General features: G+C 38.3%; 5 protein-coding genes and 1 long non-coding RNA gene across 16 annotated transcripts; 5 read left to right on the top strand and 1 right to left on the bottom strand.

Moving 5' to 3' along the window:
- Nucleotides 1-373: 373 nt before the first annotated feature.
- On the top strand, nucleotides 374-3429 carry AT1G33440 (Major facilitator superfamily protein). The gene is made up of 5 exons (NM_103069.4): nucleotides 374-638; nucleotides 788-1005; nucleotides 1430-1861; nucleotides 2014-2132; nucleotides 2218-3429. The coding sequence occupies exons 1-5, from the start codon at nucleotides 491-493 to the stop codon at nucleotides 3104-3106; spliced, it is 1806 nt and encodes a 601-aa protein (NP_174610.2). The 5' UTR covers nucleotides 374-490; the 3' UTR covers nucleotides 3107-3429.
- A 737-nt stretch (nucleotides 3430-4166) lies between these two features.
- On the bottom strand, nucleotides 4167-11828 carry AT1G33415. Of its 5 annotated transcripts, none has more exons than NR_139819.1 (8): nucleotides 11484-11826; nucleotides 11219-11345; nucleotides 10952-11104; nucleotides 10667-10808; nucleotides 10233-10390; nucleotides 9951-10126; nucleotides 4555-4612; nucleotides 4225-4467 (listed from the first exon to the last, which is right to left on the bottom strand). It is a non-coding gene; the product is annotated as an other RNA (long non-coding RNA). The 5 variants fall into 5 exon arrangements; NR_139821.1 differs by lacking the exons at nucleotides 4225-4467; nucleotides 4555-4612 and adding exons at nucleotides 6922-7806; nucleotides 7875-8931 and having other exon boundaries at nucleotides 9132-10126; nucleotides 11484-11803; NR_139820.1 differs by lacking the exons at nucleotides 4225-4467; nucleotides 4555-4612 and adding an exon at nucleotides 6819-8955 and having other exon boundaries at nucleotides 9132-10126; nucleotides 11484-11824.
- Nucleotides 4337-6581, top strand: AT1G33430 (Galactosyltransferase family protein; the record flags this gene model as incomplete). 3 transcript variants are annotated; one of them, NM_001198201.1, is made up of 7 exons in its annotated part: nucleotides 4337-4440; nucleotides 4742-4951; nucleotides 5034-5098; nucleotides 5180-5425; nucleotides 5507-5830; nucleotides 5907-6032; nucleotides 6116-6581. In NM_001198201.1, 6 exons carry the CDS (start codon nucleotides 4766-4768, stop codon nucleotides 6378-6380), a joined length of 1212 nt encoding a protein of 403 aa, NP_001185130.1. The 3 variants fall into 3 exon arrangements, with proteins under 3 accessions (NP_001185130.1, NP_174609.1, NP_001322782.1); NM_103068.2 differs by having other exon boundaries at nucleotides 4349-4440; nucleotides 5531-5830; nucleotides 6116-6455; NM_001333044.1 differs by lacking the exons at nucleotides 4337-4440; nucleotides 6116-6581 and having other exon boundaries at nucleotides 4766-4951; nucleotides 5531-5830; nucleotides 5907-6036.
- On the top strand, nucleotides 7242-9932 carry AT1G33420 (RING/FYVE/PHD zinc finger superfamily protein; the record flags this gene model as incomplete). Of its 2 annotated transcripts, NM_103067.1 has the most annotated exons (3): nucleotides 7242-7820; nucleotides 7924-8836; nucleotides 8924-9932. In NM_103067.1, the coding sequence occupies 3 exons, from the start codon at nucleotides 7472-7474 to the stop codon at nucleotides 9753-9755; spliced, it is 2094 nt and encodes a 697-aa protein (NP_564424.1). The 2 variants fall into 2 exon arrangements, with proteins under 2 accessions (NP_564424.1, NP_001321155.1); NM_001333043.1 differs by lacking the exon at nucleotides 7242-7820 and having other exon boundaries at nucleotides 7890-8836; nucleotides 8924-9755.
- A 128-nt stretch (nucleotides 11829-11956) lies between the features above and the next one.
- Nucleotides 11957-21257, top strand: SAR1 (SUPPRESSOR OF AUXIN RESISTANCE1). 2 transcript variants are annotated; one of them, NM_001333042.1, is made up of 26 exons: nucleotides 11957-12343; nucleotides 12433-12697; nucleotides 12780-12837; nucleotides 13005-13162; nucleotides 13259-13344; nucleotides 13432-13536; nucleotides 13663-13760; nucleotides 14160-14277; nucleotides 14376-14558; nucleotides 14685-14871; nucleotides 14967-15532; nucleotides 15657-15819; nucleotides 15908-16182; nucleotides 16307-16494; nucleotides 16755-16831; nucleotides 16959-17317; nucleotides 17633-17701; nucleotides 17784-18090; nucleotides 18205-18330; nucleotides 18738-18846; nucleotides 18926-18994; nucleotides 19109-19223; nucleotides 19714-19821; nucleotides 20265-20405; nucleotides 20725-20898; nucleotides 21005-21257. In NM_001333042.1, exons 1-26 carry the CDS (start codon nucleotides 11990-11992, stop codon nucleotides 21047-21049), a joined length of 4503 nt encoding a protein of 1500 aa, NP_001319133.1. In that variant the 5' UTR covers nucleotides 11957-11989; the 3' UTR covers nucleotides 21050-21257. The 2 variants fall into 2 exon arrangements, with proteins under 2 accessions (NP_001319133.1, NP_001185129.1); NM_001198200.2 differs by having other exon boundaries at nucleotides 12993-13162.
- Nucleotides 21258-21286: 29 nt separating this feature from the next.
- On the top strand, nucleotides 21287-26110 carry TPR9 (Tetratricopeptide repeat (TPR)-like superfamily protein). Of its 3 annotated transcripts, NM_103065.4 has the most exons (14): nucleotides 21287-21458; nucleotides 21559-21780; nucleotides 21882-21953; nucleotides 22024-22225; nucleotides 22344-22474; nucleotides 22659-23051; nucleotides 23141-23275; nucleotides 23734-23865; nucleotides 24115-24270; nucleotides 24383-24616; nucleotides 24907-25073; nucleotides 25156-25270; nucleotides 25409-25489; nucleotides 25700-26110. In NM_103065.4, exons 1-14 carry the CDS (start codon nucleotides 21330-21332, stop codon nucleotides 25925-25927), a joined length of 2397 nt encoding a protein of 798 aa, NP_174606.2. In that variant the 5' UTR covers nucleotides 21287-21329; the 3' UTR covers nucleotides 25928-26110. The 3 variants fall into 3 exon arrangements, with proteins under 3 accessions (NP_174606.2, NP_001321056.1, NP_001321057.1); NM_001333040.1 differs by having other exon boundaries at nucleotides 21287-21780; NM_001333041.1 differs by lacking the exon at nucleotides 21287-21458 and having other exon boundaries at nucleotides 21482-21780; nucleotides 25700-26034.
- Nucleotides 26111-26131: the final 21 nt, after the last annotated feature.

Genomic DNA, 26131 nt, shown 5'->3' with positions numbered 1-26131 from the left:
ATGCATTTTAAACATATTGGACAGTGGGTCCATTTCTTCCCACTACTCTAATACACTAAGAAGTTTAGTAAACTTAATTATTTGATATATTTAAGTTTTAAATTAGTTACACAATTTATTCAATAGTATTTTGATATTTTTCTAATAACTAAAACCATAATTTTAAAAATGAACTTCTCTATAAGAATTCATTGTTTCTCTTTTTACACAAAAGTTGATTTAAGAATTTTTTTTACTTTTTATTAGAAAGATTTATATTTATTGGATATTGATATTGAAGTCTAGTTTCTAACAAAAATTAATGTAGAAATAGTTGATTAATATTGGATAATATTTTTCTAGTTTCTCTTTCATGATTCTTTTAAAAATGAACGAGACATTATAAGTACCTCCTCGCTCCCCACCTAGTTAATTTAACTTTGTGCCAACTCCTAAAGCCAAACTTATATCTTCCTTTGTTTGACATAATACAAGAAAAAAAGAAAGAGCTATGGATGTTCATGATCTATCTGAAGAAGCCAAAAGAGGAGTAATACACACGTCGGAGGAATCATTGGACGATCTTTGTGTTGATTTTCGAGGTCGGCCATGCAGGCCAAGCAAGCATGGTGGTACAAGAGCTGCCCTCTTTGTTCTAGGTATCCTTGTCCTTCTCTCGTAAACATTAACTATGTATATATCGGCTAGACCAATATATATGCTGCTTATGGCCGAATTAGTCCATGTTATGCATTTTGAAGCCATGTAGTTAAATTGATTGGTTGTGCATACATATATCTATGTTCAGGCTTCCAAGCTTTCGAGATGATGGCGATCGCAGCTGTTGGAAACAACTTGATCACATACGTATTCAATGAGATGCATTTCCCTTTGTCAAAATCCGCAAACCTCGTTACTAACTTCATAGGAACGGTGTTTCTCCTCTCGCTTCTTGGTGGCTTCCTCTCTGATTCATACCTTGGAAGCTTTCGTACCATGCTCGTTTTTGGCGTCATCGAAATCTCTGTATGTTCCTCTACCTCTCTACCTCTCTTTTCTCCTTTCTATTTTAGATGCTCTTGAATATTCTACTTCACTTTTCATCTCTAACTAGTAACTTGTGAATAAAACGGGATATTTAAAGTATATTATAGACAAAAGTTCAAAACTTTAACAGAAAGTTGTAATTAAAGTGAGTTATGAATTAAATCTTTCGGTTCTTTGGAAAAGCAAATGGGTTATATAATTTGTTAGTATAGTGTTCTTTTTTGAGCTAGTTAACGCCACGCAATAGTATAGTAACGAAATTTACGGCTTCATAATACATACACCTGACTTTTAATTCCTTGGTTATAGGTAAAAATATTAGTGACCAAAGACTAAAATAATGTGGTCGACAAAACTAGGAGAAGTTTTGGCTGACAAATGTTTTTGTAAATTGATAAAACAGGGTTTCATATTATTGTCAGTCCAAGCTCATCTCCCAGAGCTAAGACCACCAGAATGCAACATGAAGAGCACCACAATACATTGCGTAGAGGCAAATGGTTACAAGGCAGCCACTCTCTACACCGCACTCTGTTTAGTGGCCTTAGGGAGCGGCTGCCTCAAACCGAACATCATCTCTCACGGTGCAAACCAGTTTCAAAGGAAAGATTTGAGGAAGCTCTCGAGTTTCTTCAATGCGGCTTACTTCGCCTTCTCAATGGGTCAGCTTATTGCACTCACACTCTTAGTTTGGGTGCAAACACATTCTGGTATGGACGTTGGTTTTGGTGTCTCCGCGGCTGTTATGGCCGCGGGGATGATCAGCCTTGTCGCTGGAACTAGCTTTTATAGGAATAAACCGCCTAGTGGTAGCATCTTCACACCAATTGCTCAGGTAAATCAAGAATCGAATGCTAGTTTGCGTTTAACCTTTAGAAAAATGTTTTCTTTTCACATATAGATTCAAACATTGGTCTTTGGTACATTTTGAGTCATTTAGAAGAGTTTGATCTTATCTTGATTTTATGGTATTCTTCGATCGATCAGGTCTTCGTAGCCGCGATCACTAAACGAAAACAGATTTGCCCATCAAACCCAAACATGGTTCACCAACCTTCAACGGATCTTGTTCGTGTCAAACCTCTCCTCCATTCTAATAAATTCAGGTGATTTGACTTTGATCTTTTTTACAATAACCGCCAAATTGACTAACTAACTAACTAACTAACTTTTTTTTTTCTTGACGTGCAGGTTTCTTGACAAGGCTTGCATCAAGACGCAAGGCAAGGCAATGGAGAGTCCATGGAGACTCTGCACAATCGAACAAGTCCATCAAGTCAAGATATTGTTATCAGTCATACCGATATTCGCGTGTACTATCATCTTCAACACCATCTTAGCTCAGCTTCAAACTTTCTCTGTTCAGCAAGGAAGTTCCATGAACACACACATTACAAAAACTTTCCAAATTCCACCAGCTTCTCTTCAAGCCATTCCTTACATCATTCTCATCTTCTTTGTGCCTCTCTACGAGACGTTCTTCGTCCCACTCGCTAGAAAACTCACGGGAAACGATTCTGGAATCTCTCCTCTTCAGAGAATTGGCACTGGACTGTTCTTAGCAACTTTCTCGATGGTTGCAGCCGCTTTAGTGGAGAAGAAGAGACGAGAATCGTTCTTGGAACAGAACGTAATGCTCTCGATCTTTTGGATCGCGCCGCAGTTTCTGATATTTGGTTTATCAGAGATGTTTACAGCCGTTGGATTAGTGGAGTTTTTTTACAAACAGTCTTCACAGAGTATGCAATCTTTTCTCACAGCAATGACATACTGTTCTTACTCTTTCGGGTTTTATCTTAGCTCTGTTCTTGTCTCGACCGTGAATAGAGTTACTTCTAGTAATGGTTCCGGGACCAAAGAAGGTTGGTTAGGCGATAATGACCTTAACAAAGATAGATTAGATCACTTTTACTGGCTTTTAGCTTCATTGAGTTTCATCAACTTCTTTAATTATCTTTTCTGGTCAAGATGGTATTCGTGTGATCCGTCCGCGACACATCATAGCGCCGAAGTCAATAGCTTGGAGGCTTTAGAAAATGGCGAAATCAAGGATTCCACGACGGAGAAGCCTAGAATTTGACTAATTAAGTATGGTAGACCATCTTGTTGTGTAAGTGTAACCAGGGGCGGACCCACGTTGGTCTTGGGTGGGGCATGTGCCCGATACTCAATTCTATAAATCTTATATAAGTTTGCATTATGTAATTAAAAATGTAACCTATATGCTTATTAATACGGTTGTAATCATATGTTTTAGAAGCGGCGGGGTAGAGTTTTTTTGTTTTTAAATTTAAAATCGGGGTTTGTAATGATGAAGAGTTAGTTTAAAAGGTTTGGAGAACTTGTCTTTTGAATGAATAATGTATCAAAGCTAGTTGGTTTTGTGATCTGACTGATAAAGTTTTTAGTCTCGCAAACCGGTATTACTGCCTAAAACAACGTTTTTGCTTTGCGGTTGCTGCGTTAAACATAAACCGCAAACTCTCCTATGTTTTGACTTTTAAGCCATATGATGAGTCCATAGACTTAATAAGTTGGAAAGAGATATGGTCTATTCCCATAGATATTGACATCATCAGGTATAAGATATAGTGAGGTAAGCATCATTGGTTGTAACCTTTGGTCCGACAAAGAAGGTCCACACAACACACTGCTCCATTGCTGCAGCTCAATGAACTATAGTGTCTTCACCACTAAATCTTAATATATGAGTTTTTGTAATCGGAACATCATCATTGACTTTGAAAAGAAAAATACTATATTCCGTATGGTCATTAGTCTTCCAAATTTTTAATTAGAACAATACATATCTAAAAGGCTGCTTAAGGCTGAACCAATTTGGTAGACATGTGTTTCGCTTTCACTAGGAATTATAAGTGAAATGCAAATGGCAGTGCAAAACATAGCTTTTGCATGCCAGGTTAGTTTGTAGGAGATCACTTGAAACTTGAGAAGAGAATTGTTTCATGTAATAATTCTACAATAGTATGTACATATATAACATATGCTGCAACGTCAGGTTACATTCATACCACATTCACGCAGTTTTAGGTTTCTGATCAAGAACTTGTCATGTGTTATGAGAGCAGCGCGCTAAGCGCATTCACACAGGTGAAGAACCTAAAATGTTGCGAAATAAAGGAAAGCAAAAACAAAACCAAAACTATAGTTTTTGTGGGATTTCTCCTTTTGTTTCGTAATATCTATACTATATGGAAATAGTTAGTTGGGACATGTACATTGCATGACAAGACAGTCAGATTGAGAGAGAGAAGCAAAACATAAACGCCATTGCCGTTCTGCAACTACATTCTTGTTTTCATTTTATATAAATAACATCTCCTCAACATTCAAGACTTGTTTCTTAATCTCAAAATTCAGTCCTTTTGGTGTCTCATATGCGCTTATAGAGAGGTACGTTCTTGATTCTCACGCAATAATCTTTAGAGTCAAGTTTGTTCAAATTATCAGTTCTTATGATTATGAAGCCTAATTACTGTAAGAAACTGTGGAAAAATTGAATCTAACCTTTGAGTTCCTTAATGTATAGCCTTAGTCCATAACGTTCTTGATTCAGAAAAATCTCCTGCAAATGGCATTTTATCATATAAAACAGATTTGATTATATTAGAAAAAGAAAAGTTGTATATGTCTATGTAACTATGAAGTTTATAGCATCCTCATAATTCATGATCAATTATTTGATGTTTTCTAGATTTAGCACTAAGGAGGCGCGGAGATGAGGGCGAAAGCTGCTTCGGGGAAAGCCATAATAGTGCTTTGTCTAGCCAGCTTTCTTGCAGGCTCACTGTTCATGAGTCGAACTTTGAGTCGCTCTTACATACCTGAAGAAGAAGATCACCATCTCACAAAGCATTTGTCCAAACATTTAGAGATTCAAAAGGACTGCGATGAACATAAACGCGTAAGGCTACTTGATTAACACCTGCTCATGCTCATCATATATATTACTCACTAACAACAAGTGTTACTCTTTGTTGATTCAGAAATTGATAGAAAGCAAATCCAGAGACATAATAGGAGAAGTATCGAGAACTCACCAAGCAGTAAAGTAATAAAATCTTATTCTTTCTTGTGTTTCTTTACATAATTAGAACAGAGGAGGTAACACTAAAAGTGTTTATATTATTAGATCATTGGAGAGAACAATGTCAACATTGGAGATGGAGTTAGCAGCAGCACGTACCAGCGATAGAAGCAGTGAGTTCTGGAGCGAACGGTCGGCGAAAAACCAGAGCCGTCTGCAGAAAGTGTTTGCAGTGATAGGCATTAACACAGCATTCAGCAGCAAGAAAAGACGTGACTCGGTGAGACAAACGTGGATGCCAACAGGAGAAAAGCTAAAGAAAATCGAGAAAGAGAAAGGGATTGTTGTAAGGTTGTGAAGTAAGCCACAAGTATCCTCAATTTCACTACTTTAAAAATCTAAACAACCAAACCTCAGTCATATGAAACAGAGAAAGTTTGGATTTTTATTTGACAGGTTTGTGATAGGACACAGTGCAACACCAGGAGGAGTATTAGATAAAGCCATAGATGAAGAAGATTCAGAGCATAAAGATTTCTTAAGACTAAAACACATTGAAGGATATCACCAACTCTCGACAAAGACAAGACTGTACTTCTCAACAGCAACTGCAATGTATGACGCAGAGTTCTACGTGAAAGTGGATGATGATGTTCATGTCAATTTAGGTATGCTTGTTACAACACTTGCGAGATATCAATCAAGACCAAGGATTTACATTGGATGCATGAAGTCTGGTCCTGTTCTTTCACAAAAGTAAGCTTCTTTACAAAAAATTTGAAACCTTTGGATAAAAATCTGAACTAAAGTAAGGATTTTTGGAAATGTATAGAGGAGTGAAGTACCACGAGCCAGAGTTTTGGAAATTTGGAGAAGAAGGTAACAAATACTTTAGGCATGCAACAGGTCAAATTTACGCAATCTCTAAAGACTTAGCTACATATATCTCCACTAACCAGTAAGGGCTTTCAAATTCAAGGATGTTATATATACGTAAAAGTATTCAGATTTTGAGGTTTGATTCGGTGGACATATCCGCAGAGGAATACTACACCGGTACGCGAACGAGGATGTGTCGTTAGGAGCATGGATGTTAGGGTTAGAAGTGGAGCATGTGGACGAGAGGTCAATGTGTTGTGGAACTCCACCTGATTGTCAATGGAAAGCACAAGCTGGTAACGTATGTGCTGCGTCGTTCGATTGGTCTTGCAGCGGGATTTGTAAGTCCGTTGACCGGATGGCTCGTGTGCATCGAGCTTGTGCTGAAGGAGACACTCCTCTAGCTAATTTTCGCTTCTTCGTCTGAGCTTGTTTTACTACTTAGCTACTTTTGCTTAGTTTGATAAGTATGTCGTTGAATGAATAAGGGAAGGCTATAGTAATAAAGTTGTTGGTATGACTTTTTTTTTTGGTGTGGAAAATTTGGTTATGAGTTTTGGAACCTTGGTGATTAAGTTATTATGGGTTTTATTTTTGGTCAAATTTGCAATTAAGAGTCATGAATTTATGTTTATTTTAGCAAGAAAGGAGATAATTTTAAATGGTAAATCCTGGAATTTATGGGATATTATGCCGATTTCGGAAAACTAAAGCTATAAAGTAAAATAATAACAATAATTCTATTGAGTATGCTTAATCCAAGCTGAACTAATCGAATATTTTATTCACATTAATCTTATTAATAATAGATAATAAATAATTTATGTTGTTTCTGACAAAAATAAAATAAAATAATTTATGTTGTAATTTTCTTAACTAAAAAAATAGAAAGAAATCTTATATTTTAACTGGGTCAGTGGTGTGTTTTTATTTGTTTTGGACTTTTGCTAATAAATCATTGGCCTATAACTTAATTAAAACAAAAATCATTGAATCTGAGAGATCTTATTGGGGTAGAATTTCTACAAAACAGAAGGTGTCACAATCGGAACTGGATAATGGATAGGACTTAATTAGCTTTGGTTTTATTGAGGACAAAAAAGGACTTAATTAGCTAACTTATTGAAATAAAAGAAATCGAACAAAATAGGGAAACAAATAAAAACAAAAAAAGGCGTGGAGAAAAAGAAATCGAAACCGCCTCGAATTTGGAATCAGGGGGACCCACTCTCTCCCGAAATTGGTGAGTAGAGAAAAGGAAAATAAAAAGCATCTACCTTCCTTCCTTCCCCCATCAGAAGCGGTCAAGTCAAGCTTTTAGTCAATACCCCCCAAAACCCTAAAATCCTCCAAAACTTTTGAGAGGGAAAATCTCTCCGCCAAAATTACTCTCTCCTTAAACCTCTTCACCTTCTCTCTCTCCCCTCCTCTGTATCTATCTCAAATCTCTCTCTCTGTATCTTTAACTCTTATTCTAGTTTTAATTTAAGTGTCGGAAAAAACCCTTGTTACACAGTCATGGCGGTGATGAACGGTGGTCGTGCGACGAAGCGAGCGAGGCGTAGCAACAGAATCTCAGCTGATCTTTACGATTTCTCTACTTTCCCGACGGCGGAGATCAACGGCGAGTCGACGACTTTGCCGCCGTTCCGAGACGGTGTGAGAACCTTCCTCGCGACCCACGCGCGTGTCACTTTCCCTCCTTCGACGCTCTTCTCGAGTTTGATGACGTGGCAGATCATGCTTAGACCTGGAGATTCGACGGACGGTTCAGATCTCTCTTCTAAACTCGTCTCTCTCGACGTTGTGGAGGAGGATGTGACGAGATCCTCTAGATCTGTTTACTGTGAACACTGCTGTGTCGTTGGTGAGTCTTTGTCCCTCTTTAAATTTCAAAAAGTTTCAACCTTTTATCTCTTACCTCTTGATATGGTGCATGCATAGACTGAGAAAATCTGTTGGTTTTGAAGGTTGGAGTAGTCATCCAGTGTGTAGAAAGAGGTACCGCTTCATCATAAGGTCAGGAGGAGACACTAAGGCTTGCACGAGGTGTGGTAATACTCAGAATTTGTCTGAAGGTAGCAATTGCAAATGGTGCAGCATGGCTTTAGACATTGAAAACTGGGTTTACTCTCAGCTAGAGGATAACACTCACCTCCTTCACGGCGTTATCCACTCTAATGGCTACGCTCATCTACTGTGTCTTAATGGAAGAGAAGGTGGCTCTGGTTTTTTGACTGGTCGTGCCATTATGGACTTCTGGGATAGGCTTTGTTCCTCCCTTGCTGTTCGAAAAGCTAGTGTGATGGATGTGTCAAGGAAGTATGGGATGGACTACCGGTTGCTTCATGGGATTACTAGAGGGTGTTCGTGGTACAGTGAGTGGGGTTATGAATTCAAATCGGGGAGCTATGCACTCACCAAAGAAGCTTACCAGAGTGCAGTGGATACTTTATCTGCGATTCCTCTCTCTGAGTTTTTGTTCCAGGGGAGGAAACCAAGAACTCAGCTCCACTCCATTATTAGCTTCTACCAATCACTCTCGTGTTCAGAGCTTGTGACTGTCAAAGACCTCTTCTCCTTTCTCCTACAGATGATTCGTGAGAACAGTTCCAAACCTGCATCTAAGTCGTCTGTACTGTGTGCTTGGTCTAAAAGTGATGTGGAACGTGTACAGCAAACCATGGTTAAGATACTGAAAGCTTCAGGACGCCCACAAGCCAACTGGGTTACAAGGTGGGCTCTCAAGAGGTCTATTTGCAAATCAGCCTCTCCACAACTGATTGATTACTGTCTCAAGCATTTTGGAGGGGTTTTGGTGGATGATGGATCTCGAGTAGTCAGCTCACGTTGCAATCCTGGTTCAAACGACTTTGAGTACAGGTAAACTTACAAGAGATGTTTCTTCTTATTCTGATTGGTTGGTTTCCAGTGTGCATAATAATCTTAACCTTTGCATATGAACTCCAGGCTTGAATCTGTCAACAATGTGCACCGCTTATCTAATCAAGATGTAAATAATGCATCAGTGGAGCATGTCAAACAGGATTTAAGATATTTGTATGAAACTTTATTGCACCCACAAACCATGGCCGAGTTTAGGTCTCGAGCTACAAGAGAAAAAATGATTGACGCAGCCACAAAAATACTGGACTGTAAGCATTTCATAAAAGATTACCTGTCTAGCACAGTGAACCCCGTTGCAATCAACCTCTGGTGCTGTGTTGAGCTTTCGGATGAACTCAAAGAATCCCCAGCCCCTCCACCTGAACGGTTGGTTTTGCCATTGAACGCTACTGTTTCCGACCTTAAAATCGAAGCTGCTAAGGCTTTTCAGGAAGTGTATGCAATGTTCAAGAGGTTTGAAGTTGAGGAGCTCCTAGGTTACGGTTCTATAGATGACTCTATTACCCTGAAATTTCTAGTTGGCACAAACGGGGTCATACGGATTAAAGGGAGATGCTCAAAACACGGGCTCCTTAGATACCGCATGGAGAGAGGGGTGGATAATTGGAAAGTTGATTGCAAGTGTGGCACAAAGGATGATGATGGCGAGAGGATGTTGGCCTGTGATGGATGTGGTGTGTGGCACCACACTAGATGTATTGGGATCAATAACGCTGATGCCCTACCTTCCAAGTTCCTTTGTTTCAGATGCATTGAGTTGTACAGCAAGAAACCAAAGCAATCTAAAAAAGAGCGTGGATCTAGTCAAGTGCCCAAAGCTGGCTTTGTTTGTAGAGGTGAGTCAGCTGCTATGGGCAGTGGATCTAATTTATCCGTAACACTTAGAGTAGGCTGACTGTATTTATGATCTTTCTGTATATAGGTTCTTATCTAGGCACAAAACTGCAAATGGCTTAAGGTTTCTACCCGTGATTGTAACTAACACATGACCACTTCAAGATTTCAATCCTAAGCTTAAAAGTGTTATGTAAACATGGGATTAAGACATTTATGAAAGTCGAATGTTTTGTTTTGGGATGCTTTGCATTACCTTTCCTTCTTCTTTTTTACTTGCTCCTCATTCATAAGCCTCACCAGCATTTCCTTGTATAGTCAGCAATCTCTAAGCATCTTCCACATTCAGAACCAGGTCACTGGCGTCTGCCTCCATATTATGGGGGTACTCCAGATCTGTTATGAGCAATCAAGAAGCTCAAAGATACCGATCTGTTTATGTTTTAAACCATACAAGAGAAACCAACTATAATAGATTATTAACTTTTCACATACCAAAATATCAAAACTAGTAAGCAAATAATTTGAACAAACTTACTGGTAGATGAACCGGATTCTACCTTCTTACTCGGTGCTGCACAACTTCTTAAATGACTTGTCCGAGACAAGGTTTATCCTCAGGGACAATTTTTGCCTTCCTTCAGTATAATTGGATGGATGAACTTGAGAAAAGAATGCAAGGTGCGCAGGATTTGTCTGCAATTGTAGATCAAGTAAATTATTACTACATAGTAAGTATTTCAATAATCACTACAGAGAAATAGGATATCGAACGTAAAAATAAATACACTGCTTTCCTAAGGATAAAAAAAGATCTATAATAATAAAAGCAAGCTTGAGACATCAAATGGAAACTTGACCTGGAAAGAATTTACACCGAAATAATTAAAATATTACATCTAGACCTTTCTTAGATTGAAGAGGGCACAAGATGAAATATAGTTGAGAAAGTTGAAATTGAGTAGAGCTTACCATGATTGTAGCATACATGAGGAGAGGCAAGAACTCATCTGCTCCTGCCAGAATATGGTCATTTGACTTTGATGCATCAGGTTTCTAATGAGTGTGCAACAGCTTCAAAAGAGTTGATTTTCAGTAGGTCCTTCTGTGCAAGCTACAAGAAAAGCCATGTTAGGCGACCACTTAAGAAAGGAGCACTATATATATCTTGCACTTGAATAAACTTCCCACGCTTTGTGTTCCACACCATCAAAACCGAAAACAACACAAAGTGTTAGGCTATTAGCCAGCACATACCAACAAATAACCATCATCATGAAACAACAAGTAGACATCAAGCAGATTCTAAGCAGTTGTATCTTGTCGACAATCTGCTGGGCGTCTCGACATCCTCGGTAGAAGGTGGGAAAGCCCTGATCATAGTTCTTTCCTGACTTATTTCTTCAAACCCTACAATGATCAGAAACTACATATCACAAACCATATTGCCATAAAAAGTTGCTGATGATGATGAACACAAAAGAGGATATTCATGTGATGGCCACAAAGGGTAATCAAACTAACCTCCAAGGCGCAATTGATAATTTCATCTGTTCCCTAAAAGGCCGTTTCCATGGCGACAAAGAATTTCTGAAGCTTATTGCTGCGAGTATCATGATCCATTGTTTAGAACGAATGCTATGCTAAGAATCTGTAAATTATCAATTCAATTGGTATTCATACAAGAACTTGTAATCTTCACCGGAACGAAACAAAACAATATAAATCCGAATCATACAAAAACCTTCGCTTTGAAGAATTTAAGAATCCTAAGTGATCGGTTTCATACCTCAAGATAAATCGACCAAAGATCGACGGAAGCATCACAACCTTCATTCATCCGAGAAAATCATCGAATTCAACAGATTGATTTCGGCTCGTCTTCATAAGAATTGAAAACCCTAACCCTCGAAGACCATAATTCTCTCGACGGCAAGATTGAATTGATGAAAAAAGAACATTCGAAGAATCTTCCTTGGGAGCTCTAGTATCTTTCTCCAATGTTTTTGGCACTAGAAGCAGCCATGTGAAAACGATAAAGAAGAAGAAGAGAAGAATCGTGAAGAAGATGAAGAAGAAGAAGCAATAGCATCGTCGCTGCAACAAGAAGACATTTGTTCAGGGAAAGAGATTATTAACCAAAGTTAAATTTCGTTAATAGTTAGGTTTTCAGTTTCACAAGTACGAAGCCTAAATGGGCCGTATCTAGGCCCAATAAAAATTAGATCTGATTACTTTAAAAAATCATTAATTCGTCCGAGTGAAGAAGAAAAGGGTTTAGGGTTCAAAGAAGAAATGGAGGAGAATCGTCGGAATCCGTCGGCCGGTATGGAAGTTCCAGTTGCCGGCGGCGGAAATGTCGTCAAATGGATTGAGATATCTGTTCCTTCACCTTCTGTTTCATCTTCTAGTATCGGTGCTAATTCAAGTGAGGACAATGAGTGTGTTCAGCTTCCTTTGTCTGAAGACTACGCTTCTAGCTCTGTAATTGGGGAACCTTCGATCTCTTTCGTTTGGAGAATCAACAAGACGAGTCCAAATGCTCTCGAGCTTCTTCAGCTCTCAGCTAAGTCTGGATTTCCAATAACAGGACTGCGTTTCGTCTTTGCTCAGACTCTTTCTCCTTTTGCTTTTGTATACGCCGATGAGGTTCGATTTCACTGTCTTCTGCATTTTTTGGATCTTTTAGTTTTGTTTGTGTGTGTTGAACTTGAAAGCTATGAAATTGAATGTGTCAGGGTGGTGATAGTGGTCGTCTTGTCTACTTTCTTTACTCTCTCACGCCGTCTGGTGTTGTCTACGTTCTTAAACTCTCGAATACGTTAGCATATAAGTCTGGTTCAGTCTTCCCGCTTGATCATTTGATTCACTTGGATGTTCGACCTTACTTGAACGAGAGTCGTGTTACTAGTGTTGCTGCATCGCCTGGTTTCATTTTTCTCGGGAGGTCCGATGGTTGTGTCTCTTGCTTCCAACCTATTGTGTATTTTCAGAAATCTTCAGGTAAGATTACTCTGCATTACCTTAGTATCTCAATATGATGTTTCTTCTAGTCTCTTATTATCATTGATTTGTTTCTGATCAGGTTTCCACCAGGAGCTGCGTGATGATACAGGATTTGGTCGTCTGTGGGGATTCGTAAGGCATGTCTTTTAGTATAGTCATTAGAAAAATAATGTTATCATGCTGCTTTACTTCATGTACTTAGAAGAAATAAACTACGCTAATGTAATGCTATCTTTTGCTATATGTCATATATTTCCCCTGTCGTGATGCTCATCTAAATAACCTCTTATAGATTGCAATGCAGGGGGACAGTTGTTGCAGCCGTGCAAGATTTATTTATATCAGAAGTTCATGGAAGAAATTATCTATGTGTGCTTCATGCTGACGGGGCATTACGTGTCTGGGATATTTTGACTTATAGCAGGGTTTTATGTCAGAGTATAGCTGCTAAGAACCTTGAGGGTAATTATCTGTTAGTTCTACTTGTGACCATTAGTTGACGTTATTTTATTATCTTTTACCTTGTTTTCACTCTTTTTTTCATGCTTCTTACACTAGGGGTTATGTGTGTGAGGTTATGGTTGGGCAAAGCTGATTACGATTCTGGCATCATTCCATTAGCTGTCTTGTATAGAAAGAGTATGGTAAGCGTTTACAACTGATGGCTTGACTTGAGTGTGACATAGGTAGTTATTTCTCTTGTTCTAATAACCTTTTCCCAATATTTGAAGAATGACAGCATGGACGTGATCACTGTATATGGCCTGCACTTTAGTTCTGCGGAGGGGATAGCTTTGTCTCTAGATTCTGGATTACAGAATATACCACTGGAAGAGGTACATTCTTTGGGCTCATAATTGTGACAAATACTTCTGTATTCCTTTTGCTCATAACTATGTTAACGACTCCCTTGTTTTTCCGTTACTGGCAACTTTGTTGAATTTGCATATCGACTTTGGCAGGGGGAATTGCGGGATGTCAGATTTACATCCGACAAGATCTGGACTCTAAAGGCCAATGAATTAACATCTTACATGTTGTGCCAGAAATCTAGCACCATGTAAGTTCGAGAATATTTTTTTCCTTCTGTATTGGTTGAGATACTTCGTACTCCATTAAAGCTTGCATTATACATGGTGTATGAAGAAGTTTGATTCTATGTGCGTCTTCTTTTCTCTGGTCCGCTGTAGCTTTGAATTTTTACTTCTTGGAAACATAAATCTAGAATATAGTAGGTGAATTTCTGCATTATATTTCATTCTTGAGATGGGTTTGTAAAATATTTAATAGATTAAGCTAAAAAATTGGTGGTTTCTAAACTGCAGAGGGAACATGCTGCTCTAGTGTATCTCTATCCTAGTTGTTGTGCTATTGACTAACTACAAATTTTCTATTGTTCGCTGGTTTGGTTTTTGTTTCTTGATGGTGGATAATGCTCTATTTTGTATTGTTTTCCTAGGGAAGCGCAGTCTTACACGTTGCAGGAAGACTACATTTCTGAACAGCTATTTCTGAGTTCTAGGAGCTCTTCACATGATCTTCTTTTGACTACTCATTCACTGTTTTCATCCGCAAAGGTCTTTATGCTAAAACATAGCTTTCGTTTTGTTGAACAAAACTTCCAATACAATATTTTACTTTTTACGTCCATTCTAACCTATGTTGCACTTTGCAGGATCAAATTATGGGATTCATTTCGTCAATCTTCTTACGCAGGCTTCTTTGTCCTGGAATTTTTCACAATGTTGCCTTACGTCTAACTTTACTGGACCACAACAAAAACTGGACTGATTCCGAGTTTCAATCTTTAAGTCTTGATGAGCTTACAAGCGAGATTCTTTTACTGGTTGAGCATGAGGTTTGGTTTTTGTTAAGTTGTTAAGTTCTAGAGTCCCTTGTAGATACAATGTATGCTATCCAGTCTACTGTTAGTTAGCATGAACCCTGGGTCATAAAAGCTGAATTATGTCTTTTCTTATGTCAGGTTACAGCTGAAACTTCTATTTCAGTTTTTCATTGGTGGAAAAACTTTTGTACATCCTATCTCCATCATTGGTGCAGTAATAATGAACCTCGCACGTTGTTGGTTCAGTCAGATGTTATTGGTTTAGTTAGAAATAATTCTGTATCACTGTTTTTTAGATTGGAGAACGCTGAGCACAGCCTTGGAGGTATGTAAATGATCATGATTTATAATCTAGGACCAAAACATTTCTTGTTTATTTTCAATCGCTTAAGACTTAATACTGTGTTTGCCTTTTGATAGGTTCTTCCTCCGAACACAGCAACCTGACGAGCTTAGACTTGGGCGTGTCTCACAGCGACCATGAAATTCTGGCAGAGGTACTAAGATGTACTTCGAAGATCAGTAAACAGTGGGGTGGTGCTCCTTATGCCATGTATTATGAATCAATTACCGGAAGGCCAATTATCTCATCGGATGAAATCGTTCCTCGCTTAGTTAACATCCTTGAGTCGGGATATTCTACGACCATAGGTCAACGTACTTGGTCAGATCTTGGTGCTGATAGAGCATGGGAAAAAGAGCTAGAAGCTCATAAAAATCTTAGAACATTCTCCATTGACATGCTGCTGTCTCTCTCTGCTCTATGTCAAAGGGCTGGATCTTGGGAAAAAGTCTTTACTATCATGGAGCACTATTTGCAGTATTTGGTCCCTAAAAAATCTATGCAGAAAAATGATGGTGAGGCATTATCTGATATCTGTAGTTCTATCCTCGTCCAAGCCACTTCTCAGTTTGTAAAGGTGATGTTTGAGTCGGCATTTGACATCTTCCTACTCATCAGCTATCTGCTTAACATCGCTGGGCAGGTCAGTTCCCACTGGGTCTCGTATTATTGTCAAGATGTATCCCCCTTATTTGGAATCAGTGTAGTTTATATTTTGATACTAATGTCAAGATGTATCCCCCTTCTTTGGCTTTTTCTTTCCGCAGGTTAATATGTCACAGCAAGACATATGCAAGCTACGGCTTGAGTTGCTTCCAATGATCCAAGATATTGTCTCAGAGTGGCTCATCATCCTTTTCTTTGTTACCACTCCAGCTGAGTCAACTTCTATGGAAGATTTCAGCTTGAAACTTTCATCTCTACAGATTGGTAGGTTGTTGTCCTTGGAAAATATTCCCCAACGCTCATACCTCATTGCAGTTATTTTTGACTGGAAACAATTATTTTTTTATTGCAGATAGCAGCATTGACAAAAGATCATGGAACGCAATGCTAGGGAAATGTGGTTTCTCACTGGCGTTTATTCTTCTCTTTAGTGACCGAAGTTGCATTGTGGATGGCCGCTTTAACTTGAGATATCTTCCGAGTTCACAAATCATTACAAGTTTGGTGCAAAACTTTATCAGCTGGATTCGGTATAGTAAAACAGGAGATGACTCTTCTTCACTGCTAAGACGCTCCACGGAACTTAGTCTTAGGTTGATTCGGAATGGACAATCTGATGCTGTTGAGGTAAAAATTGTCTCTGTTTCTTTGACGGACCTTTTCCAACAAAAAGTTATATTCTGCTAACGGCTAGTTGAACTTAGTTCCTGATTTCTCTGTTTTGATTTTTTTATTTTATTACCTTCTCAAGCGAATCCTTGTGGTTGTGGAGGCAAGTTTACGTGGGGAGAAAACATTTGGATGTTCTCAAGATACTAGTGGAGATTGGTGTCTTCTTCAACATCTCCGTGGTTGTTGCCTTCTTGATCAAGTACAACGTGGTGCAAGTGGCATATTAAGAGAGAGAAAGATTATTGATGCCATCCGCTGCTTCTTCAGGTACTTTATTATTTGGAGTTTATCAGTGATAATTTTAAAGTCCCGTCTCTATATGTCATGTATACATTATATATTGTGCCAAAGCATGTGGCTTTTTCTCTAAACACATAGAAGACAAGCTCGCATTTTCTGCATTTAATGTTCAATGTCTCTGCCTCTCTGGTTCATTTATTTTCTAATATTATCCCTTCAAGAACATTTGTCTTTGTTTTTCCTAACATACATCTCATGTATCTACCCTGTCATGGTTCCCAATGTAGAGCTTCATCAGGTGAAGGATCTTGGAAGGCTTTGCACAGCTTGTCTAAAGAAGCAGGATTTTCACCTGCCACAACGGGTGAGCTCCTCAAAGAAATTTGTTCTTTCTCTAGTTATTTGCCAGTTCACGTATTATTTCTAAAACCAGGCTTTATGTCTTGCAAATTCAATTTTTCCCCTTTGTACCCTCTGTTTTGTTGTAGCAGGTCCAAGTATTTTAGATGGTTCTACGTCTTCTGCAGCATGGAAACTTCATTACTATGAGTGGGCTATGCAAATTTTTGAACGGTACAATATAAGTGAAGGAGCTTGTCAGTTTGCCTATGCAGCCCTTGAGCAAGTAGATGATGCCTATAATTTCATAGAGATGACTGAGGAATTCGATCCAACTAAAGCAGCCACCTACACTAGAGGACGACTGTGGGCAAATGTTTTCAAGTTCACCTTAGATCTCAATCTCTTGAATGATGCCTACTGTGCTATAATTTCAAACCCTGATGAGGAGATTAAGCGCATCTGTTTGAGGCGCTTCATAATAGTTCTATTTGAATGTGGCAAAACGAAGGTAGAGGTCAAGAATCCTTTTCTTCTCTTATCTAAGTTTTTCCTTCTATGCTTTTGGCGAAGAGGGACCAAAATCCTTAAAAGTCTTTTACTTTATATTGTCTGGTGGCAAAACATTTCACAGATCATTATCACCCATAAGTTTCATAAACCGTATTATTCGAGTGCAATCTCTCTTTGTGTTAGGTGTCTCTTTGTCTGAAGCTATAAATGATTTTGCTATTTTGGATGCTGTCTTAAATGCTCAGGACAAAGAATTTGTACTACCATGACTTTTAAAAGCAAATTACCATGAATGTTTCCCTTTCTATTTCAGATCCTCAGTGATGGACATCTACCTTTCATCGGCTTAACAGAGAAGATCACCCAAGAGCTTTTTTGGAAGGTATTTGTGGAAAGCTGAGTTGGTTTGTTTCTGCCCTTGGTATATTTCTACTATTGTTTCTTACATTCTCTATGATTTGTAGGCCGGACGTTCTGATATAATGATGAAGCCAAATCCATACAAGCTGCTTTATGCTTATGAGATGAGACGACACAATTGGCGAATGGCGGCAAGTTACATGTATCAGTTTTCTGCCCGTTTGAGAAGCGAGGGAGCATGCAAGGATTACAAACACATGTCCCTAGTTTTGCAAGAGAGGCTTAATGGACTTTCTGCTGCTATGAATGCATTAGCCCTTGTTCATCCTGGGTATGCTTGGATTGATCCAGTACCAGAAGAAACCACACGTTATCCGGTTAAAAAGGCTAGAAGAGCAGAAGAAGAACAATGTTAGTCCTCACGACCACATATTGTACTTGTCTTTTCTACACCCTGAAGCATCATTCTGTTTTATTGTTGAACTATCACATGAATAACGACATTTTGAATTACTTTATCTGCAGTAAGGAGTAATGACCAGCCCAAAGGGGAGAAGAGTTGCATTGATATCGAGAAACTCCAAAACGAGTTTGTTTTTACTACTGCTGAATATATGCTTTCTCTGAAAAATTTCGGGTGGACATATTCAGGTAAATTGTCTCTTATTTCCTCCATGGTCTGTTTTGATTTTACAGTATAGGGGCAAATGGAACTATGAATAATCGGTGTTTAGAACTAGTTTAAAGGCTTCTGCGATTGTAGTTTACAGAAAATTCCCAAAGTATGTTCACCCCAAATGTGATGTGAGGAAATTAAAGAGCTTGATCTATTGTCACTTGATCCTTTTTTTATGAGATAGCTTTTGTCCATCATTGAATTAGCTACTGTAAGAACCTGTCTTCCATGGCAGACTGCTTGGTGGCATGACTTTGTTCTATGCAATACCTAAGGCATAATTTAATTTAGAAGGGTATTAGATACCCTGCTGATTGTTTCAATGTCATTTCATGACTCATACACGCATTTCTATAAATATGCATTGCTTTCTTCACGCCAGGACTCGAAAAGCCACCATCAGATTTGGTTGACCTTCTTGTCCAGGCAAACTTGTATGACATGGCATTCACTGTTGTTTTGAAATTTTGGAGGGGCTCCGCTTTGAAAAGGTAAATTTCTTGCTTTTTATTTTCTGAAGTCAGATTCCTTGAGTATTATGTAGGTTTAAGAATTACTGCTTTTTCACAGGGAGCTGGAAAAGATATTTGAGAATATGGCAATTAAATGTTGCCCTGCTAAAGGAACTCTGTGGTCATCGTGAGTGACTGTTCCTTAGTTGCTTGGTATTTCATTGATTACTTGTTGACTTACCTGACTTATAAAAAATATCATTAATATATAGCTTTATTTATCTTACAAAAATGATCTCAGGCCTAATCTTATGTTAACATCTAACGATGAAGAAGTTACTCATTCGCCTGATAGAAGCCCTGCTGATCAGGGCTCTAAGTTGGCTGGTGATTGGGAAATTCTTGAGGTTTATCTGGTCAGTAACTTCTGAATCCTTGTCTGGAAATTTCGTTTTTCTCTATTTCAATTGGAATCTATTTTCTTAATACTCTGGATTTTGGGAGCATTGAAAAGTGTTTGGAATGTCTTTGTGAGCAGTATTAATCCAGAAATCTGTCCTTACTTGCTCTGAATTTAAATGGTTATATGATACACCAAAATGGCATCCTAATTAGAGGCATATCTTTTTATCAATAGTATTTTTGGTAACTGAAACCAGAGCAGCAGCCCCTCTTCTTGTCAACGAGACCTGCATGCATTGTCACTATCCTTTACTAGGAGTGTAATTGGTTCGCTCAAGTGTGCCTGAAGATTTGTAATTGGTGCTTGGAGGGTTTGGAAATTTTCCTTTACTGGGAGTGAATTGTAACCTTAGCTTAGGATATGTGCTATGTGCTTGAGGGCTTGCAGGTTTTTCATTATTTGTTCCTTGAAATGATGTGTGTATTGAATATCTATAAATGCAGAAGAGGTACATAGACATACACGCTAGACTACCGGTTTCTGTTGCTTCAACCCTTCTTCAAGCAGATTCTTGTATCGAATTGCCTCTCTGGCTGATTCAAATGTTCAAGGTAATATTTTTGGATATATGTTACATATTCTTAGCGGATCACTTTTTTGTATGCAATATAGATAGTTCAATTCATTTAGGTAGCTTTGAAATCTTGGCATGCAACTTTGAATTTGGGTTTGCGACATCTTTGATCTAAATAATTAACATGCGTGAACAATGTTGCATTAGTAAGCCTTTTAATACACTATCAATATATCTATATGCAGATTCTAGAGTAGATTTTTGTGTTGTTGTATATCATGTTAGATCATTTCAGTGCAGAGATGTTTGACACAGCATGTCTGCTTAATGCTGAAGAGATTGTATCTAATATCTCAATGGAAATATTGTTGTTCGCTTGTTCCTTTTCATTTACACCATGGAAAGAAGCAATCATTTGTAAGGTTGTTATCTTCTGGTTTCATTCAAGTTGTATTGACCAATTTCTTGTGCCTTGGACAGGATGGTCAGAAGGAAAAAGCTTTGGGAATGGCTGGGCAAGAAGCAAGTCCTGCTTCCTTGTTTCAGTTATATGTTGATTATGGGCGTCTTACAGAGGCAACTAATTTGCTACTTGAGTACATGGAATCATTTGCTTCATCGGTGAGTTATGATCAATCTGTAGAGACTGTTTGTCAGATTATAAGCATCTCGCCACAGGATACGTTGTTATCCATGTTAGGATTTGTCGTTTCGCTAGGGTTTTACAGCTTATCATGGTCAACTTAGAGAACGTTTAAGATGCAAGAATCTCACGCAAAACAGTAACACAAAAAAAGGTTGCAGATTACACCGTTAAAAAACATTAGACTAAGCATGAGTTTGCATTTGCATCGACATTTTCTTGTTAATAGACTGTGATGAGCATGATTCATATGTTAGGACTGAATTAACCTTGGTTTTTCTCTCTTGTTAAAAACAGAAACCAGCAGAGGTATTGAAGAGGAAAAAGGTATCCGGAGTTTGGTTTCCGTACACAACAGTAGAAAGACTATGGTGGGAGCTAGAGAAAACAATGAACTCAGGACGAATGGTGGAGCAATGCCATAAGCTGAAGGAACAACTTCATCATGCATTACTCAATCACTTAAAACTGGTATGGTACATACATTTGGCGAATGATAATAATAATAATCAGTAGAAAAAATGCAAATAGTGTTTGATCAGTCTAATAAGTGATATTCATATTTGGTTTGTTTCAGCTTAAGGTGGACTCAAATGATGCTGTATCCTCTGCAACCGGTTAAAGAAAGTCTTGATTGTTCCGTGTGAATATTATTATATCTGTATCAAAATCGTATCAGGCTTTTGTTTCTCGTTAGTCTTTGTGTCATCAAAACAAATCTTGTATCGTTGATAAACTCGAAAGAAAAATGTAATCTAAATTCTCTTAACCAAATTCAACCGGTTTATGATTTGAATTTTCAAGATTGGATTAGACCAAACCAAAAGCAAACTAATTATAGTTAGAGTGGAAAGTGAACTGAATTCGAAACGAAAGTGTGCGTGTGAGAAGAAGAAGTAACAATGGAGAAATTGAAATCACTGATTCCTGAAGATCTTCTTCAAACGGTGAAAAGCAGCAGCGTCGATGATCTTCTTTCCACTTCTTCTTCGCTTCTCCGTTTGTTTCTGGGTCTTCCCCAATTTCACCAAGTACGTACAAATTACCCAAAACCTACTCTTCTCTTATCTGCGCTACTATCTTCAATTGAACTTCTCATCGCTCTCCTTTTCCTTGGTTTTGCTTTCTCAGGCGGTGAGTGAGTTAGCGAATCCTGAATTGGGATGCTGTGGGAAGAACGAGGAGACATCTTTGGATTTGAAACGTAGAGGAAATCACTGTTTCCGTAGCCGAGATTTTGACGAAGCTTTGCGATTATACTCCAAGGCTTTACGTGTTGCTCCTCTAGATGCTATTGACGGAGATAAGAGCTTACTTGCTTCTCTGTTTCTGAATAGAGCTAATGTCCTTCATGTACCTCTCTTTCTTCCTTTTAATCAGTTTCATCATTGAATCAATTTCTAAGCTTTTTTTCTCTTTATAGCTTCTCATGTATGTTTTGTATCTTGTCTTAGAATCTTGGTCTTCTCAAAGAGAGTTTGCGGGACTGCCATCGTGCTCTTCGGATTGATCCTTATTATGCAAAGGTAATGAATGCTTACTCAATTGGGATCCTTAAGAGTTTTTCAGCTCTTAATTCATTGAACCTTGTGTCAGGCGTGGTATAGGAGAGGCAAACTTAATACTCTTCTTGGAAACTATAAAGATGCATTTCGTGACATTACAGTTTCTATGTCGCTTGAGTCATCACTTGTGGGGAAGAAGCAGCTACAAAATGAGCTTAAGGCTATACCTGACTACCAAAATAACCAAACATTGGAACACGATGAATATCGTCCAAGCAATGATGCTGGCGTGGGTGAGATTTTCCACCCAACACTATTGTCTTCAGGATAATATTTAGGCTTTGAAGTCTTATATGCTGAGGTTTAGAGAGGATTTTTATATTTTGACATGTCTCTATTAATGGTCTGTAGATCATCTGCCGAGTGTGCAAATGGAAGTAAAGCTGCGTTGTGTGTCGACAAAAGAGAAAGGAAGGGGTATGGTATCAGAATGTGATATCGAAGAAGCTTCTGTGATACATGTTGAAGAACCTTTTAGTGTGGTATGAGCTGTGATACAATGTTTTTTTTTATATACAATGAAGTGGAAGCTAGTCAAATCTAGATGGTTCTAGCGTTTTAAAAGTTTTCTGAAACAAATGAAGATATAAATTGGTTCATGCTTTAACACAATTTTTCTTTTGTTACTGAACATCTTTTTAATGCTGATGCCACTTATTACTACAGGTCATATCAAAAAGTTGTCGGGAAACACATTGCCATTTTTGCCTGAATGAGTTGCCTGCTGATACTGTCCCATGTCCATCATGCTCAATACCTGTGTACTGCTCAGAGTCCTGCCAAATCCAATCAGGTGGAATGCTGTCTACAAATGAGATGGATAAGCATCACATTTTTCAAAAACTACCTGATGATATTGTTGAGCATATAAAAGGCGTTACATCAGCTGATATTTATTATTTTGCGACTGATCTCATTCAAGAACACCAGCATGAGTGTAGGGGAGCCAATTGGCCTGCTGTACTGCCATCTGATGCTGTTTTAGCTGGTCGAATTATAATGAAGTTAATAAATCAAGGGAAAGCAGCTACTGATCTTTCTAACCTTCAGGAGATATTAGTATGTCATTTTACTGGAAAATTATTCCATCTTCTGCAACAGTCACATGAAATCTAATAAGGATTGACTACCCTATATCTTTTCAACAGGAACTTTCCCATACCTACTCTAAGATGAATCCAGAGAACAAGTTGGAGCTGCATCTACTTTCCATAGTATTGATTTGGTGCCTTAGTAAATCTAGCTGCCCTAATCTTTCGGTTTGTGAAGCTTCTGTGACGCAGGTTTTCCTCTACATCTCCCTCCCTGCACCAGCCAATAGTTCATTGAAGTCAACTTTGCTTTCTAGAACTTGTGCATCTTCTGACATATTAACTTTAATGGATGCTGACGACTTTAGTCTTACAAGTTATACTTTCTTTTATAAAAGATAAAGGATGTCTTGCTGATGATCTTTTGTCATTGAAATCTAGTTTACCACTTATCGTCGAGATATAAAGTTAATTTCAAATTGGTTTTTCATCTTTAGAGTAAATCTATCCTCATTGCCAAAAACGTTTACTGCCTGCAAAAATGTGCATATAATTCACTTGATGAGTTCCTGTTATCATAAATTTATAGAGAAGTATAGCTGTCTACATGATTCATATGCAACTTTATGTTTTGGCATTGTTATTTCGTTTTTTCCTAATTTTTCTTATTGAGGTGTTGACCACTGTCTGGATTTTTCTTTTCTGTGTAGACTATCATACTGCTGTCACAAATCAAGGTGAACTCTATAGCTGTTGCCCGTATGAAATCCAGCGGCGATTCTTTCAAGTGCCTCCCATCTGGAAACATCTCAACAAAAGAGCCAATTCAGAGTTTAGAGCAGGTTTGTCTAGGCAGAGGTACTGCTTATTAGAATGTTATTTATACCTCTTCTCAATGAAAGAAATCATAGATATCTGTAAAGATGGAATCTAGAGTTACAGAAATGATATCTGTAACCTGATTTTTTATGTTTCCGTTATATTTTGAGCTGCTCTTCTATAAAATTATGTGAGCGTCCACTATGACATACTTTGGTCCTTTCTCAGTTGTTCCTTTTTTCTTATGTCTATTATTGTTGTTTTATTCACAGATAAGAGTTGGCCAGGCTCTTTATAAAACTGGTAGTTTGTTCAATCATTCCTGCAAACCAAACATCCATTTGTATTTCCTTTCCCGTGGACTGATTATGCAAACTACAGAGTTTGTTCCCACGGGTTGTCCCCTTGAGCTGTCATATGGTCCTGAGGTATTCTTGTGATCCTCTTGTCTCGATTTGTTACTTCTGTTCTGTATCATACATCTTCTGAGTGTTTTGAAGTTCACACCTTCTAAATGTCAATATGCTTTACAACATACAGGTTGGGAAATGGGACTGCAAAAATCGCATTAGATTTCTTGAAGAGGAGTACTTTTTCCATTGTCGGTGCCGTGGCTGTGCTCAAATTAACATATCAGACCTTGTCATCAATGGGTATGGCTGTGTCAATACAAACTGTACTGGTGTAGTTTTAGATAGTAATGTGGCCACATGTGAGTCCGAGAAGCTAAACCATTTTTTTACTGCTCCAAGAAACGTGGATCAGCAAGTTCAGGTATTCTGATATATTTTAAACTGATTCATCAGGGTTTAGCTTCTGTGCAGTTCACTATAAGATACCTGCTGATAATGATGATACTCAATTTAGGCAGTTCTAATTTCTTACTAAACGCAAAATTTTTACTTTCCGTTGCTCAATTCCTTTTGGAATGGGCGATGAAATATTTCCTTGGTAGAATGTCCATTTTAACTTTTAGCTGTTTTCTATAAGGATTTAGGCAGTGTTTCTTAACGCCAACGTCACCTATATAGTTTAGTTTGGTGTGTAACTGTGTTGTTTCACAGATGAGAGAGAAGGTTTATGCTGATGTTGGGGAAGTGGCTTCGAGTTTGCTAAGTAAACCTAGTGGTTCCCTACATATAGAACCTGAGATATGTTTGAAATGTGGTTCCCGCTGTGACATAGAAAATTCTCATGCAGAGGTGAACAAAGCTTGGAATCACATGAGAAGGTACGTAGTTTTTCCTTGAAGCTTCAAGTTAATAGTTAATGTGAAGTTTCTCTTTAACACTTGGATCACTCGAAACTGTCAGGGTGGAAGAGTTGATGAATTCAGGACGGGCCAATTATTCTGTATTATCAGATTGTTCAAGGTCCATCGCCGTGCTCAGAACTTTCCTGCACATGTATAACAAAGACATCGCTGATGTGAGTCAAGTTCTTTTATAAATGCTAAAGGATCTTAAAGCGTTGTTACTCTATATCACATTTGGTGACTAAGGCATGTCCTCTCCACTCTTGAGAGAAAACAAACATGACTCACGTTCCAAGATTTTGTTTGTTCAGGCGGAGGATAAGGTTGCTCAGGCGTGCTATTTAGCTGGGGAACTGGTGGATGCAAGAAAGCATTGTGAAGCATCCATTAAGGTAAAAGCCCTTGATAAATACTGATACTGCTTCGATTTAGACCACAACTTGTATCATTGATTGACAAAATATGAAAACTGCTTTGAGCAAACCGGTATCTGGCAGACCAAATCCCTTAAACAACCGTTAAAGCTTTTCGTTCATGCGTGTAATTTCATTACCCCAACTGGTATGGGTGAGATATGAGATAAATTATGAGTTTGGTGGCAGATTCTGAAGAGGCTGTATGAGGATGAACACGTGGTGATTGGAAATGAAATGGTGAAGCTTGCGTCGATTCAGCTTGCATCAGGTGATTCCAGTGGAGCTTGGGACACTACAAAGAGATCGTCTCAGATATTCTCAAAGTATTACGGGTCACATGCTGAGACTCTCTTCTCTTATCTCCCATGTCTTAAGCAAGAAACTGCCAAAGCTGTGAATTTGTCAACTTCTTAACCCAAGAATTTCTGTTGTATAATATAATAGCTTTGTTAATACAAAAATATTAGGCCGGTTTAGTTTGTGTCCGGTTTAGTTTGTACACTCTTAAGCCTTTCTTTTTCCCTGTCCGAACGACGTACTTTCTTTGACTTAGGGTTTTAACAAGTTTTTGGGACTAAGGTTTTACTTTTGCAAAACGACGACGATTTGGGCAAATAT

The sequence above is a fragment of the Arabidopsis thaliana genome, assembly GCF_000001735.4.
Source record: "Arabidopsis thaliana chromosome 1 sequence".
NCBI lineage: Eukaryota > Viridiplantae > Streptophyta > Magnoliopsida > Brassicales > Brassicaceae > Arabidopsis > Arabidopsis thaliana.
The sequence above is the reverse complement of the archived record's forward strand: the minus strand, read 5'-3'. Positions and strand labels throughout refer to the sequence as shown.